Source organism: Nymphalis io, chromosome 13 (assembly GCF_905147045.1).
Source record: "Nymphalis io chromosome 13, ilAglIoxx1.1, whole genome shotgun sequence".
NCBI lineage: Eukaryota > Metazoa > Arthropoda > Insecta > Lepidoptera > Nymphalidae > Nymphalis > Nymphalis io.
Genome location: NC_065900.1, coordinates 12,980,611 through 12,995,700, shown reverse-complemented (window position 1 = coordinate 12,995,700; position 15,090 = coordinate 12,980,611). Strand labels below are relative to the sequence as shown.

The following is a 15,090-nucleotide window of genomic DNA, read 5'->3' as shown; positions in this document are numbered from 1 at the left end:
TGGTTGAAATCCCTCAAAACTGACCATGCTGGAAGGACTGCTCATGCTTTTGCTCTCACACATGACTTGACCCAACTGGTTGATCAGCCCACCAGGATCCCAGACATTGATGGGCAAGCACCTTCTCTACTGGACCTTCTGCTGACTTCTCACCCGGTGGAATATCAGGTTGTGGTTCAGGCTCCTCTTGGCTCTTCGGATCACAGCCTTATTTCTACCAGAGTGCCACAGGCCAAGCTGCCGCCACTAGCGGTATGCAAACGTCGCGTTTGGCACTATAAGTCGGCGGATTGGGACGGTATGCACGATTACTATGCGTCGGTCCCTTGAAGGCAAGTTGCTTCAGTGGGAATGACCCGTCAGCTAGTGCCGCTGCTGTTGCTGGCGAGATCATGCTGGGAATGGAATACTACATTCCTAGCTCAGATCTCGTCAGTAGGAGTACGCGTAACCGTTGGTTCACTCGTGAATGTGCCGATGCTGTATCATCTAAGCAGGCGGCATATCGCAAGTGGATCAACGGCTGTATTAGCGGGGCATCTAACATTGACTCACTGAAAGCAAACTATAATAAAAATTCCAAGTCCTGTAGAAAGGCATACACGAGAGCGGATGCACAGCGCATTGTACAGATTGGTCATGACCTTGTGTCGCATCCTAGGGGCTCCCGTAGCTTCTGGCGTCTGACCAAGTCTGTGCAAAACAATTTCTGCCAACCTTTGCTGCCACCGCTCAGAAATTCGGACGGATCGCTAGCTCACAGTCCGCAAGAGCAAGCTGATCTCCTGGCTAAACTCTTTGCCGACAATTCCGTCATCGATGATTGTAGTGCACTGCCACCTACAATACCTGCATGTGGCCATACGATGCCTGACATCAAAATCAGGCAACATGATGTGCGTGCGGAGCTGCAATCACTTGATGTACGGAAAGCTAGCGGTCCCGATGGAATACCAGCCATAGTGCTGAAGAAGTGTGCAGCGGAGCTGTCTCCTGTGTTAACGCGCCTGTTCCAACTTTCTCTCTCTTCGGGAAGTGTGCCGGAGGCTTGGAGAAGAGCTAATGTGCAAGCGGTTCCCAAAAAAGGGGATCGGTCTGACCCGGCAAATTATCGGCCAATAGCTATCACCTCAGTACTTTGTAAGGTGATGGAACGGATTTTAAACAACCAACTGATCCATTACCTAGAAGATCACTGTCTAATTAATGATCGTCAGTACGGGTTTCGACCAAAACGGTCCACAGGTGATCTTCTAGCGTACGTAACACACCTCTGGGGTGAAGCTATCGACAAGCATGGAGAATCGTTGGCTGTCAGCCTCGATATCTCCAAGGCTTTCGACAGGGTCTGGCACAGAAGTCTTCTCTCCAAGCTACCGGCATATGGTCTGCCTGCTCAGCTATGCACCTGGATTGCCAGCTTCCTACACAAGCGTAGCCTTCGTGTTTTAGTAGATGGTTGCGCTTCACAATTCTATGTAGTGAATGCTGGGGTCCCCCAGGGATCTGTGCTATCTCCCACACTCTTTCTTTTGCATATCAATGATATGCTCTCCCTTGGGAACATACATTGCTATGCAGACGATAGTACAGTGCATGGTGGATACCACGGACGCGCAGTGGCTGGGCGGGCGGAAACTGAGGAGAGGCGGGAGAATCTTGTCATTGAACTCGATAGGACGTTAGAGCTCATCGCCAAATGGGGCTCTGACAATCTTGTTGAGTTTAATGCCAAGAAAACACAGGTATGCGCTCTCACGGCGAAAAAGTCAACATTTTCCCCTCTTCCCTCCCTCTGTGGTACTCCGCTGGTGATGCAAAGCAAAATCGCCATGCTGGGGATTGACGTTCGCTGCGACCTTAGTCCAAGGGATTACATCGAGGCTGTTATAAAAACAGCTTCACGGAAACTCGGAGTTCTGAACAAGGTGCGGCGATTTTTCACGCCACAACAACTGTGCTTGCTGTACAAAACACAGGTACGGTCTTGCGTGGAATATTGCTCGCACCTTTGGGATGGCTCCGCTAAGTACCTACTTGAGGCCTTGGACCGGTTGCAGCGACGTGCCGTACGCATTATTGGCGACGTAAAGGTCACAAACACCCTTGAACCTTTACAATTGCGTCGTGAGATAGCAGCACTGAGCGCTTTCTATCGACTGTATCACGGCGAGTGCTCTGAGGAATTATTCTCTCTAATTCCCGCTTCCCCCTTCCTTCTTAAGTCCACGCGAGCTGGTTCTCGATGTCACCGCCTAACTGTGACATCAATTCCATCGCGAACAAAGAAATATGGCAACTCCTTTCTTTGTCGCACTTCCAAAAAATGAAATTCCTTACCAGCTCACGTGTTCCCCTCCTCTTACAACCCGGGTTCCTTCAAACGAGACGTGAAGAGGCATCTTGCGGGCCGGCAAGGCGAAGGCGGCTAGTGCAGAACGTTTTTCCCATCTGTACTGGCCGTCGTCGCGTTTGGACTCTACTACCACTTACCATCAGGTGGAGTAGAGTCATTTGCCCTCCCGGCGAATATAAAAAAAAAATAAAAAAAAAAATAAACTATAAATTTGTATTGACAGTTTATTGATCTTTATATCAGGTGTTTCAAATGTAACTTTAATTGCGTCACTTAATACGTGTATAAAAATACGTCCTGGTCCCTCCCATATTTACCTTCATCCTTAGAATATGAAAACCACTTGTGGGTTAATCATTTCATCTTCATCTATCTAGCAATCAACAGTTGGACTGTTTAAAATCTTTCTTTTTATGGCTACAGTAAGGCAGAGTTACAAGTAGGTACATATGGGCGCTCGACCGTGCTGCCATCTGGTTTCAATGTAACAAATCAAATCTATTTATCTGCAAAGCGCTATCTATCAGCTAATTCGGAACTTAAATAATACAGGAAATATTATGAACACTTTTTGCTATAAAGTAAGTCAAATGTAGAATAACAAATTGCAATTCATAATCAATCAATTTAAGATAATATTGAGGTTATTTTTTTTATTTAAAATCATTTTGGTATGCAGATTGAATCAAGCAAGTCACTAACATTTTTTGTACTTATGATGTTAACGCTATGATTTCCAAACAGATTATTATGCGAATTCAATTAAATAAGATTTTATAATTTTAAATATTGTTTTAATCATTTTAACTGTTCACCAACGCGTTGGAAGACGTTTTCAAGACGCTGGATTGAACTGGGTATGGTAGTCAATGTAAACGGCGAGTACATCTCACACCTTCGATTTCCCGACGATATCGTTATCATTGCAGAGTCGCTGGAACAACTCACCGAAATGCTGCGTAGCCTAGGCGAGTCTTCCCGGTGTATCGGTCTCGGTATAAACTTGGACAAGACCAAGGTCATGTTCAATAGGCATGTCGTGCCGGGACCGATATACGTCGAGGGGAAACCTCTCGAAGTTTTTAGTGAATATACCTACCTAGGACAGATAATACAAGTTGGTAGGAACAACTTCGAGAAGGAAGCCGATCGAAGAATTCGCTTGGGATGGGCAGCATTTGGCATCAAGTCATATATACCGCAATGTTTGAAAACAAAAGTCTTCAACCAATGCGTCTTACCTGCCATGACATACGGTGCCGAAACGTGGACACTAATTGCGGGACTAGTCCACAAATTCAAAGTCGCTCAGCGTGCTATGGAGCGAGAGTATCTTTGAAGGATAAGATCAGAAATGAGATTATCCGGAAAAGAATTACTGGTGGTAGGGCTTTGTGCAAGCTCGTCTGGGTAGGTACCACCCACTCATCAGATATTCTACCGCAAAACAGCAATACTTGATATTGTTGTGTTCCGGTTTGAAGGGTGATTGAGCCAGTGTAATTACAGGCACAAGGGACATAAAATCTTAGTTCCCAAGGTTGGTGGCGCATTGGCTATAAGCGATGGTTGACATTTCTTACAATGCCAATGTCTAAGGGCGTTTGGTGACCACTTACCATCAGGTGGCCCATATGCTCGTCCACCTTCCTATTCTATAAAAAAAAAGAACCGGAGTCACCGACATAGCTTGCAAAATTAGCAGGCTGAAGAGGCAGTGGGCTGGTCACGTATGTCGTAGGACCGATGGCCGTTGGAACAGACGAGTCCTAGAGTGGAGACCGCGAATCGGCAAGCGCAGCGTAGGGCGCCCTCCAGCCAGGTGGACCGATGACCTTAAAAAGGTGGCGGGCACCAACTGGATGCGGAAGGCGGAGGACAGGGAGCTTTGGCGCACCTTGGGAGAGGCCTATGTTTAGCAGTGGACAATGATTGACTGTTGATTGATTGATTGATTAATCATTTTAAAATATAAATACAGACATCAATGAATATTTGTAAATATTATAGACTTATGCGAAAGTGATTTTCTTTCTTAAGCTTTCGAATGTGTGTGCTAACAATTCAACTAATCATTATGAATTTTGCATAGTATATATATAGAAGAGGACATAGGGTAACACCTCCCCCTCACACGGTGGCGAAGGGATTTGGATATATATTTTGACTATAATATATATATTGAATATAATGGATGGATGTCATTTGATTTATTAATACGAAGCTTTATCATTATCGTTAAATTAATAGTAAAAAGAAATTATAATAAATAATATTTATCACATACATAAAATAAAATTAAAATCATCAAAAGGTCTTCGCCTTGCAATGTTTAAAACTATCGCATTACAAGTGTCAATATCGTATGTGAAACTGATATTCCAATCATTCCACGGTTCATTCATCGTGGGGCGGATCGTGTAATTACTTTTATATGTTCAGTTCGGTTAGCCAACGTCCATACCATGTTGAATATACTGGTTCTAGTCCGATCACCGAAGTTAAGCAATATCGGGCGCGTTCAGTACTTGGATGGGTGACCGGAACACCGCGTGTCGTTGGCTTTTTTATAAGATTTAACCCTGGAGCCGTGGACAAACGAAAAAAGTTTCCCCAATTTATATATTTTTTATTTATTTATTATTATTGATTATGTTATTATAAAGTTTTTAATTGGCTCCTATCTCCATCCTATGCGTAGTCAGGAAAACAATTACAGAATACGTTACTAGATGGCGCTGATTCACAACGACGCGTTTCTACATCGCGATGGCTAGATGTTCGAGAATCGAATGACGTCCCCGCCGTTCTCAGCAGTCGTTACTCTGGTTTCCCTTCAAAACGTATAAATCTTTCGCCTTTTACTAAAGATTTCCGTGGAGGGGAACACTCAAATGAGTCTAAATATATTTTTGAAGCCTTGTGCATTAGCGCAAGGTTAATAAGTTCTAAATAATAACTCAGTACCGAAAGCCAGGTATAAAAATTATCAGCCTATCAATATACATTGCATCGTATGTTCAGTGTTTAGATTTGGTGATGATAATGAGTTCATAATTTGGCTTTGAAATTAGATGCAAATATAGGTAAAATAATAGGGCTGAGTTCCAAAAACATGTGAGCTGATGTATCTGATACCGAGCCTATCTCACGCACATATTAATGTACTTACAATAATAAATCTCACGCTGATGTCATTGCGACGTGACCGATGCTCGAACTCACAGTTAGCCTCAAAGTACCGAGCACTAAGATGTTTACACACCAAAAATATAGTTGAATGAAATCAGTTTATCAAAAAACATTTCTATGGTAAGTTTTTCCACTGCACGTTGTAATTGTTTATTTTTATATGTAATAGTTTAATAATTTGCAGGCGGGCATGAACTGCCTCATGGTAAGTGGCCACGTCATCCGACTGATACGAATCTTTATATTATTTTAGTAGTTTCGGGTCGGACATAGATCTATGGTATGTGCTTAATTTTTTAGGTTATTTTTAATTCATTTCGTGCTCGGCAGTGAAGGAAAACATCGTGACGAAACTTGCATGTTTCGAAAAACTGGCTATCCACATTGGAGCAGCGTGGGGGAAGTAGCTCCAAACCCTCTCAATAAAACGCGAGGAGACCGCTCCGCTATGTCTTTTTAACAGGGTGTTAATTTTTTTTGAACAAATTAAAATATTAGCAAAAGTGATTATATGTTAGTATGTTATATTGCCTTTATTTTTCATAAGGCACTAACTTTACCAATAAAGTTTATTTAATTATTTATTTATTAAGGATCTCCAACAAAGGATACACACTTACGAGTGCATTACAACGTGGAATAATGTTTTAAAATATGTGTGCTCCTTCAGTTAAAGGAGACCACAGCAAGCACATAAATAATGACTAAACAGAAATTATGAAATTATAAAAAGAAACGTAACTTAGTGGTACTCAATAAATAAACACTTAATAAAAACTTTAAAAGGTAAACAATGGTTGAATTAAGACTAAGCTTTGCAAATATGATTTAGGTATATATTACAAAACAAAATGTAAACTGTAAATAAATAGTAATGAAAATTAAAATAACGAATAATAAAAATATAAAATAAAAAAAAAAACTAAAAAAAAGATTCGAAACAAAACATTATGTATTGAGAAACAATTTTTGAAACAATTTTAAAGTTATTATATTTATTGATTTGTCCACACTGTACACATTTAATAATGTATCTTCCAATAATTTTATTTAAATTTGTACACGAAGGTATATTTTTTATTATTTAAAACTAATCATAGGTAAGTAACTATTTCGGTCAATAAATATTAGTCAATACCGTAGTAATACTTTATGTTATGGTATATGGTGTATTTTATGTATGGTGAGTAACATTTTATGGTATTTTTATATTGAAATTGGTATTTTATACACAAGCGTCGAGGCGATCCATAAACATGTGAATAAATTGATAAAATATTGCATTAGCCATGAAACGGGTAACTTGTTATTTCCATCTGTGACTTTACTGAAATTTTGTAATAAATAATTATAATGTAAATAAGGGAATATCGATACACATTACGATAATATACGTCCGAGCGGCAATGTCACGCGTGAGTTAATTATGTCTTCTTTTTCTGATTGTTAGATCAAGTATCTCTTAATTTTATAATAATAAAGCATTTTCTTATGTGTTAACTGTCAAACTATCGAATTATTCAGTTAATTCATTCTTTCGATATTGTTTCAGAACGTAAAAAATATTTGGTTGCTGACCATGTTCGTTACTGAAATGTGTAAACAAGTCAGTTTACAATATGCGATGTTTCCAATGCCTTATTTCCTGGTACCAGCTCCAATACCCGTAATGGTACCATCTCAGAAAAAATTAACCTCGACCACACTCAGGAGTCCACCCTGCCCACCTTGTGTGTGTTTGCCGTCATGTACTCCAGCATTTTTCTCATACTGCTCTCTGTGCCATTTGAAATGCAGATGTAAAAGTGCTAAAGATACACCCGATCCTATGCCAAGTGGTTCAAATTTGATTTATGCCATGCCAGTACCATTACCTCCAGTTATTGGTTCACCGCCAGTCGCCATTCTGATCCCAGGCGAATATTCATCCGAATCCTTTGAAGAATACACGGATTCAAGTAGTTCCGATTCTTATTAGTTAAGAATTTATATTCATAAGTCTTCGCAGTTCAGAAATCAAAAGAAGATCAGCAATGAAGATCTTTTTGAAGTAGTTCGTTAAGAAGACCTTACACTTACTCAACTGTCGAACAGCAATACCTAGTATTGTCGTGTTCCGGTTTGATGGGTGAGTGAGCCAGTTTAACTACAGACACAAGGGACATAACATACCTTGGGATTAGATACATACCTTAGTTCCCAAGGTAGGTAGCGTATTACCGATATAAAGGATTATTAGTATTTGATGCAATGCCAAAATCTATGGGCGGTGATGACCACTTACAATCAGGTAAGTGTATGTTGGCGACTCACCAGAGTTCTACCCTGGATCCATGGTAAAAAATAAGACACTCAACAGAAACGAATTATTTATATTTTTAAACAACTTCACTGTACAACAATCATCGAAAGGAATGCCTTACTTTGCAACTAACTAAAAGACGACATATGTTTTTATCAATAAAAATATTATATTTAGTACTTTTTTACAAACATAATTAATATAACCGGTTTCTAATTATAAAAAAACAATATAAAATAATTTTTAATCCTAATTAAGTCGAAATATGTCTTAATTAGTATAATTTATGATATAATTTTATTACTAACCATAAAAAAACGCACCGGGAATATCAAGTTTTTGTGGCAAAAATAAATCGTATTTATATTTTAAATTTTTTTTTATAATAAATTAATGTTTAATTATAAATATTTATAGATTTGGTTTTGTTATATACAGACATTTTTATAAAATACAAAATTACAACAAAAAGAACAAAATACACATTACAAATTTAAAGCAGAAACACGCCGTCTAAAAGATTGTCCTGTGGCATTGTACCCAAGACACTGGCACTGTTGCCTCTCTGCACAGCTAGACTTGGCCTTTGGGCTAAATAAGCGCCGGCTCTTGGATCACCAGAAGTGTGGACCAGTTTCTTAGAAATATCTTTTATGATTATTTTTGTATCGGACGACCATGGACCCAATGTTTCAAAACCCAGCCCCGTAAATTCATATTCGTTGTATAAAAGTGAATATTTGCGGCGCTTGAGTATTTGAGCAGCTTCAGCGGCTACACTGGCCTTACGAGACGTATTCTTGATATGAGATACTGCCAGCGTATCTACGCAAGTTGTATCCCACACAAGAACACGTCCCATCGACCATGGCACTAATGTCGCTCCATCGGGTCTTTTGCCATCATCTCTGCATAAACCATTCGGTTCCAAAGTAGCAGGAATCGATGCTGTGGCAAAAGTATTATTTAAGTTCCGAATTAGCTGATAGATAGCGCTTTGCAGATAAATTGATTTGATTTGTTACATTGAAACCAGATGGCAGCACGGTCGAGCGCCCATATGTACCTACTTGTAACTCGGCCTTACTGTAACCATAAAAAGAAAGATTTTAAACAGTCCAACTGTTGATTGCTAGATAGATGAAGATGAAATGATTAACCCACAAGTGGTTTTCATATTCTAAGGATGAAGGTAAATATGGGAGGGACCAGGACGTATTTTTATACACGTATTAAGTGACGCAATTAAAGTTACATTTGAAACACCTGATATAAAGATCAATAAACTGTCAATACAAATTTATAGTTTATTTTTAAAATGCGTTGTTATTTTAATGTTCAATCAATATATTATATGTATATACATATTAATAATATTATCTTAACCACTTATAAAATATAGACTTTGAGATTAGATACCTTAGATAAGTTGCATTTACATTTCAAAATTATATTACTATTCTTCTTGTTTGAACATGAAGTACAATAGGCGGGCTTTCTACATCTAAAGTTACTTTAGTTACCACCTCGTATAAAACTAATTTAAACGCCTTAAAGCTCTTCAATTTAATATTTTTTTTAACAATTTAATGAAAGTTAAATATATTGCATTATTAAACTATAGTAATTACTAAAACACTAATATCTAGTTTCTAAAACGCTGGTAAACTTACAATAACTAATTAAAAATTTATCTGAACGGTCATTGGTCTAACACAGCTGATGACGTAATAGGCGACCAATGAGCGTTCAGGGTTTACTCAGTTTTCAATTTACTAATAAATCGGATTTTCACCATGACTTGGCGTTTACTACTCTAATAAATAACTTGGAAAACAAATATATTCTTACAAATCCAAAACTTAATATGATCTATTTTAATTGGGTTCGTAACCATTGTAATATAATGAAGGTTCTGGCCAGAACCACATTGGAAAGTTACCCTCTTTAAAGGAATTGTTACTTAACTAAATATTTCCAGCTGACTTTGTGTCGAAAGTTGGAAGTTTCTCATGAATCAGCGGCGTTGTCACCTGAAGATTACCACTACGTTCCTCATTATTTTTGTGACTACCAGAACAAAGACACTGCAGATACATCTGATGGAGAGCGTATGCCAAAATTGTCAAGCCTGTTATGAATACCACCACTTCTACACCATGAACGATATATGGTAACAAATACGTGGACTGTCTTATATATCTCTTATCTTCCTCTGCTAACTCAGGTTGTACCTGAAACCGATATTTTTATCAAGGCAATTAACAGTACAATATAGGATAAAAAACTGAAAGATTGTCATTATTTATAATTATTTTTGACATCAGACCCCATTATTGACACCCTTAAATACCATCAGGCGATATAATTATGCACTAATAACAAATTAAAATGATACGATGTAACTATTATTACTTTTCGAACACAGCTTAAGCAGTTAATCTTACAATTTTAAAGTAAGCGAGAGGTACGACCATCTTAGAAAATGGTCTGACTCGAGAGTAGAAATTGACATCCTTAACGTTTACGTTTGCTTGCAAAGTCAACCTTGCACCAAGAACTGCTCCCGATTTCTGTAAACAACAGAATTATATTTAAAAATATGTATTAAGACCAAAATATTATACATGAATAAGACATTAATTAATCTCAAATTATCATTTACTTCTATTGTTATTTACTATTGTAATAGTAGAAATTTTTTAAATCATTTTTCACAAAGATAATTTTTGGACAGAAAAACCCTATAACTTAATGTTAGTCGCACCGGGGATTTGCACTCGTGGAATCTACAGCCTTGTAAGCTAGTTACTTAACCAACGAACCGGTTATACGAGTATATGTGATGGTTTATAATATAACTAGGGACCAATTTTACCAATTTATACCTGTTACGATACGTCCCCGATTCTATTCCGATCCAACTTCAATCGAACTACAACTGGCCAGTGTCGTTTGTGGAATAGGAAAACGGTTAACCGGCAGCAATTACGTTTCGATTCGATTGCGATAAAGCGAAATTTGGTGATTTTGGTCCCCAGATGTCAGACCAATGAGAGCAATGGACGTAAATATGATTATCCTAGATTAAAAGTCATTACTAACCGGTTTTAACACAATCATGTTATAATCAATCATAAAGATCTAACTCTTTCATCAATAACTAATAATAATTATCCTAAAGTGATCTACTTATTGTTTGATTTATAATATTTATTTCTTATAGTAGTATACATTTCGCCGCATTGTACCGCACAATTAAAAAGCACAATAATTATATAAATGTAAATGTTATAAATGTATTGGGCGATTATTGAAGATGGGAAGGTCAGCGTATGAGGTGAGTATAAATAATATTATTATTATTATTGTCAATGGTATTGATTAAGGGGTTCAACTCACCGATTCTATTACAAATTCACTTCCATGTTCCTTCTCATCAGGACGCATGCCCTCAATACGCTCATACACTTTGGGATTAGCATACAAAAAGTGGCCATTAGATAAAGCAATATTGAGACCTGTAAATAAAAAATAGAAATACGATGTAATATCGAAACACCATAATTTTATTTTTGTCAATCTGTTAGAATCTTACCGAACAGACACGGAGATATGTCGGAAATTCCATCAATGCATTCATTTATTTCTCCACAAAGACACTCAGTACTAGGATCGATAGAATAACTTTTATTGCTGATCTGATAGACGAAGGCCTCGGATGTGACATCCGTGGCCGTGGTGCCGACGTAGCTAAGGTCTAACATCCTGCAGAAAGTGTTCCGATACAGTCTGAGCGAGGCGTCGCGGGTAAGTCCTGGTGTAAACGCGTACCCTTCGTACGTATCAACGAACGTGTTGCACCGTATCCTGGTAATATTTACACGTGTCAGATCTATACGAATCTATGAAATATGTTGGTTTTCCGTTATTTAAGTTGCTAGTTGCTTAGTGGCAAGTAAAGTAAATTCTAAATACATTCTTATATTTACCGCTTTCTTACGTCGCCGTGTTCCCACACCTTTAACCCAGGATAACCGTCTATTTTTTTTACTTTAAATTTGTCATAACCAGCTGTGCTCACCTCTAACACAGGTAAAGACGATTGATCATACAACTAGAAAAAAAATGTACTATTTTTATATAAAAATTATTTTATTACGCGGTAGCAATATAGAGAAAACATTGCGCAATTTAATGATAAGTAGTCAATTTCGTCAGAGGCGTTGTTACGAATAACAAACCCTCTATATTTGTCAGTGTGCTACGAAACAAATCACAGAATATGTCGTGTCCCTTGTACTTACAATAGCAGAAATGGTCAATAATAAAAAGTAGTTAGTGCGTGGAGTTAGTATCTATGGATTACAAGCAGGATATGTATTAGTTAAATAGTATTTGATTGACTCTGTAATTAAAAAGATGAAAAATTATAAGATTCTGTTAGGAATATGTTAGTCAACTCAGTGACAAGTAATACGTTAATAGTATATATAGGTGTATAAATAACAATAACAAATATTCAAAAGTACCATTATAAAATAGAATAATTGAGATAGTTTTTCTAATCTAACCGACCTACTCACAACTAAAACACTAAAGGTATAAAAGCAAACGATATCTTACGCGATCCAAAATGCCCATTTTGCTAAAAGTAATCCAGCCGGGCATCAGAGTATTAGATAGGGCTATCAAAGGCTCATCGTAGCCCCAGAGGAGGTCGTGGACATTGATGTTTATAATGGGTTTTGAGTGCAGACGGTCCGCCAGCATAGTGAACCCGGCCTTGGTCCAGAAGGGGTATGAGCTGAACATCGATGATACTGCCTGAAATAAGAAACATATTGTCAAATTAACCTGTCTTAGCATGAAATGGTATTAAGGGTTACCATGGTGGAACGTAGTCATTTTTTCATTGTTCAATAAGAATCTCCTTTATTTATTTATTTATTTATTTATGTTAAGGACCACTAGTAGCTACTACATGTTTTAATGACAAATGTAAAACAATTTAGTGAAAATAGCTAACATGTGAAGCTTTTTAAAGTAGCCACAACAATTACAATATTTGTTTTAAAAATACATTAACACATAATTATAGCAACATGAGTAGAAAGATTAAAAAAAAAAAAAAAAAAAGTCCAAATTGGTACAAATTAAAGATCATAAAAAAATAAACATGCACTTAATAAAATTAAAATTAATAACACAAATAGTTTGAAATTGATATAGGTACAAATTAAAATTAAATAATTCATTAAATTCATGCAAAGTTTACGTTACAAAAAAAATTACTAAAAATATACTAATTAATACAAAATAAAATTAAGATAACATTATTTATTATTTATTTATTATTTATTTGCATCTCTCAACAATTCTAGCGCCCGTTTACGATAAATCATGGCAGAGTCATTGAAAATATCTAGATCTTGACAAAAACCATTGTACAACCGTGATGATCTAGGCATTGGTGCATTACATCCTAATTTCGTTTTTGATATTCTGACATCAAAAGTGCCCAGAAAACTACGAACATTGCGCCTTGGAATACGATAGTATATCTTTTCAAGTAAGTAAGTACAGTCGATCTCGTTACGAATTATCTTAAATAGGAAAGAGAGATCTAATAATTGAAAAAAGAAAAATAACTCCTTACCAACATTGCAGCGTTCGGAACTGTGATATTAACTCGTTCTGGGTCATCAATAGATTGTTCACGTCGGAACTCTGTCCTGATGCGCGGTATGTACCTCATCACTTCAGTTTCTTCGTCGACCTCTAATTTATCATTCTTTCGGTATTCTCTGTAATAAATGATCGAAACTAAAGGATAGATGGGCAAAAGTTTGTGGAAATAAATGAATGTAATGATTCGCCGTGTCTGTGCTATAGCCAATATTCTACAGATTAGGACTTTGTATTCATTTGTTTCAACTATACAGGTTTTTTTATAGAATAGGAAGGCGGACGAGCATGTGGGCCACCTGATGGTAAGTGGTCACCAACGCCCATAGACATTGGCATTGTAAGAAATGTTAACCATCGCTTACATCACCAATGCGCCACCAACCTTGGGAACTGAGATGTTATGTCCCCTTTTGCCTGTAATTACTGGTTCACTGACCCTTCAAACCGGACCACAATAATACCAAGTATTGCTGTTTTGCGGTAGAATATCTGATGAATAGGTGGTACCTACCCAGACGAAAGCTCTACCACCAGTGAACAAAGCTCTACCACCAGTAATAACGACTGTCAGATGCTGAAAGTATTCTTTAAGATAGCAACTGTTACTATAAGTATTCTGAACGTGTTCGATTAGATGATGGGATGAAATATTCAGTTTCATCTCAGACGTAGTAAAACATGTTCGCGAACTTCGTGTACCATATTTTTCACAGTTGAATAATAATCGTTGAGAATAGCTGCGGTCAATATTTGACCAAGAGCAGAATATAAAATTCAGTGTTTATTATGTGTTTAAGCATTAACCCACTGGTAAGTAAAAGGTCCAACTTCCTCGAGCCGTAGCTTGTGGTCCTCGCCGGAGTGGAACGCTTCGGCGTTGGTGACATTGAACACGTAGACTTTTACGAAGGTACCCGCATTTTCGCGTGCTAAGATTTCATAGAAATTAGATCCCACTGCTATTCTCGTAACCTGAAGTAATAAAATCTGATGTGTACGTGGCTGATATATGCCATATGCCTCTATTTAAACATATTATATAAATATATTTTGAAAATAAATAAAATGAAAATGCTCACGAAAACAATGATTAGGTATTGAGGGTCCAAAAACACCGAGACTGCTGGTATGACGAGTAATATGAACCCAATTGCTATTAGCACAGAGAGCGTCCCTGAAAACGATGGAGTTATATTGTACAGGCACTAATAATCTCTCACTGTAAGCAGCGTAACTCTCACTGTACGTCTTAGTAGTAGCATATTCGTAGGACAAAGCCGTGGGCGGAAACTTGTAATTTATAAGTGTTTGCTTGGATGTAGACTAGGATGATTCATTAATCGCTTACAAAAGCAAGAACAAGTATTTACTATGTTATACATGCAACCCCTTAATGGTCGAATACTCTAACAAAATAAATTCCATTAACCCTACCAACTTATTTTTTTAGTTAAAGCTACAATGTTAGATGTTGAACATAGCCAATATGTTTAATGTGTCTTTAATCCAGCAGTGCTATTCTGTAAGAACACACTTCAATACCCGTCCG

General features: G+C 37.4%; 1 protein-coding gene, 1 long non-coding RNA gene, 1 other non-coding gene and 1 pseudogene across 3 annotated transcripts; 3 read left to right on the top strand and 1 right to left on the bottom strand.

The window, feature by feature from the left end:
• Nucleotides 1-4,806: 4,806 nt before the first annotated feature.
• LOC126773093 (5S ribosomal RNA) lies at nt 4,807-4,920 on the top strand (annotated as a pseudogene).
• A 256-nt stretch (nt 4,921-5,176) lies between these two features.
• LOC126773099 (U5 spliceosomal RNA) lies at nt 5,177-5,295 on the top strand. The gene has a single exon (XR_007669717.1). It is a non-coding gene; the product is annotated as a U5 spliceosomal RNA (small nuclear RNA).
• A 1,491-nt stretch (nt 5,296-6,786) lies between these two features.
• LOC126773043 (uncharacterized) lies at nt 6,787-8,026 on the top strand. Its single transcript, XR_007669707.1, has 2 exons — nt 6,787-6,963; nt 7,101-8,026. It is a non-coding gene; the product is annotated as an uncharacterized LOC126773043 (long non-coding RNA).
• Nucleotides 8,027-9,434: 1,408 nt separating this feature from the next.
• On the bottom strand, nt 9,435-14,557 carry LOC126772982 (scavenger receptor class B member 1-like). The gene is made up of 9 exons (XM_050493583.1): nt 14,545-14,557; nt 14,350-14,500; nt 13,510-13,657; nt 12,477-12,677; nt 11,843-11,967; nt 11,449-11,720; nt 11,253-11,371; nt 10,298-10,423; nt 9,435-10,084 (listed from the first exon to the last, which is right to left on the bottom strand). The coding sequence occupies exons 1-9, from the start codon at nt 14,555-14,557 to the stop codon at nt 9,818-9,820; spliced, it is 1,422 nt and encodes a 473-aa protein (XP_050349540.1). The 3' UTR covers nt 9,435-9,817.
• Between the last annotated feature and the right edge of the window lie 533 nt (nt 14,558-15,090).

Bases quoted from the DNA above. Each gene is read 5' to 3' on its own strand.
- LOC126772982 (XM_050493583.1), bottom strand. The intron at 11,968-12,476 runs GTAAGATATCGT...TTTTTTTTCTAG, and splicing joins AAATGGGCATTTTGGATCGC to TTGTATGATCAATCGTCTTT. The intron at 11,372-11,448 runs GTAAGATTCTAA...TTTTATTTACAG, and splicing joins CATATCTCCGTGTCTGTTCG to GTCTCAATATTGCTTTATCT.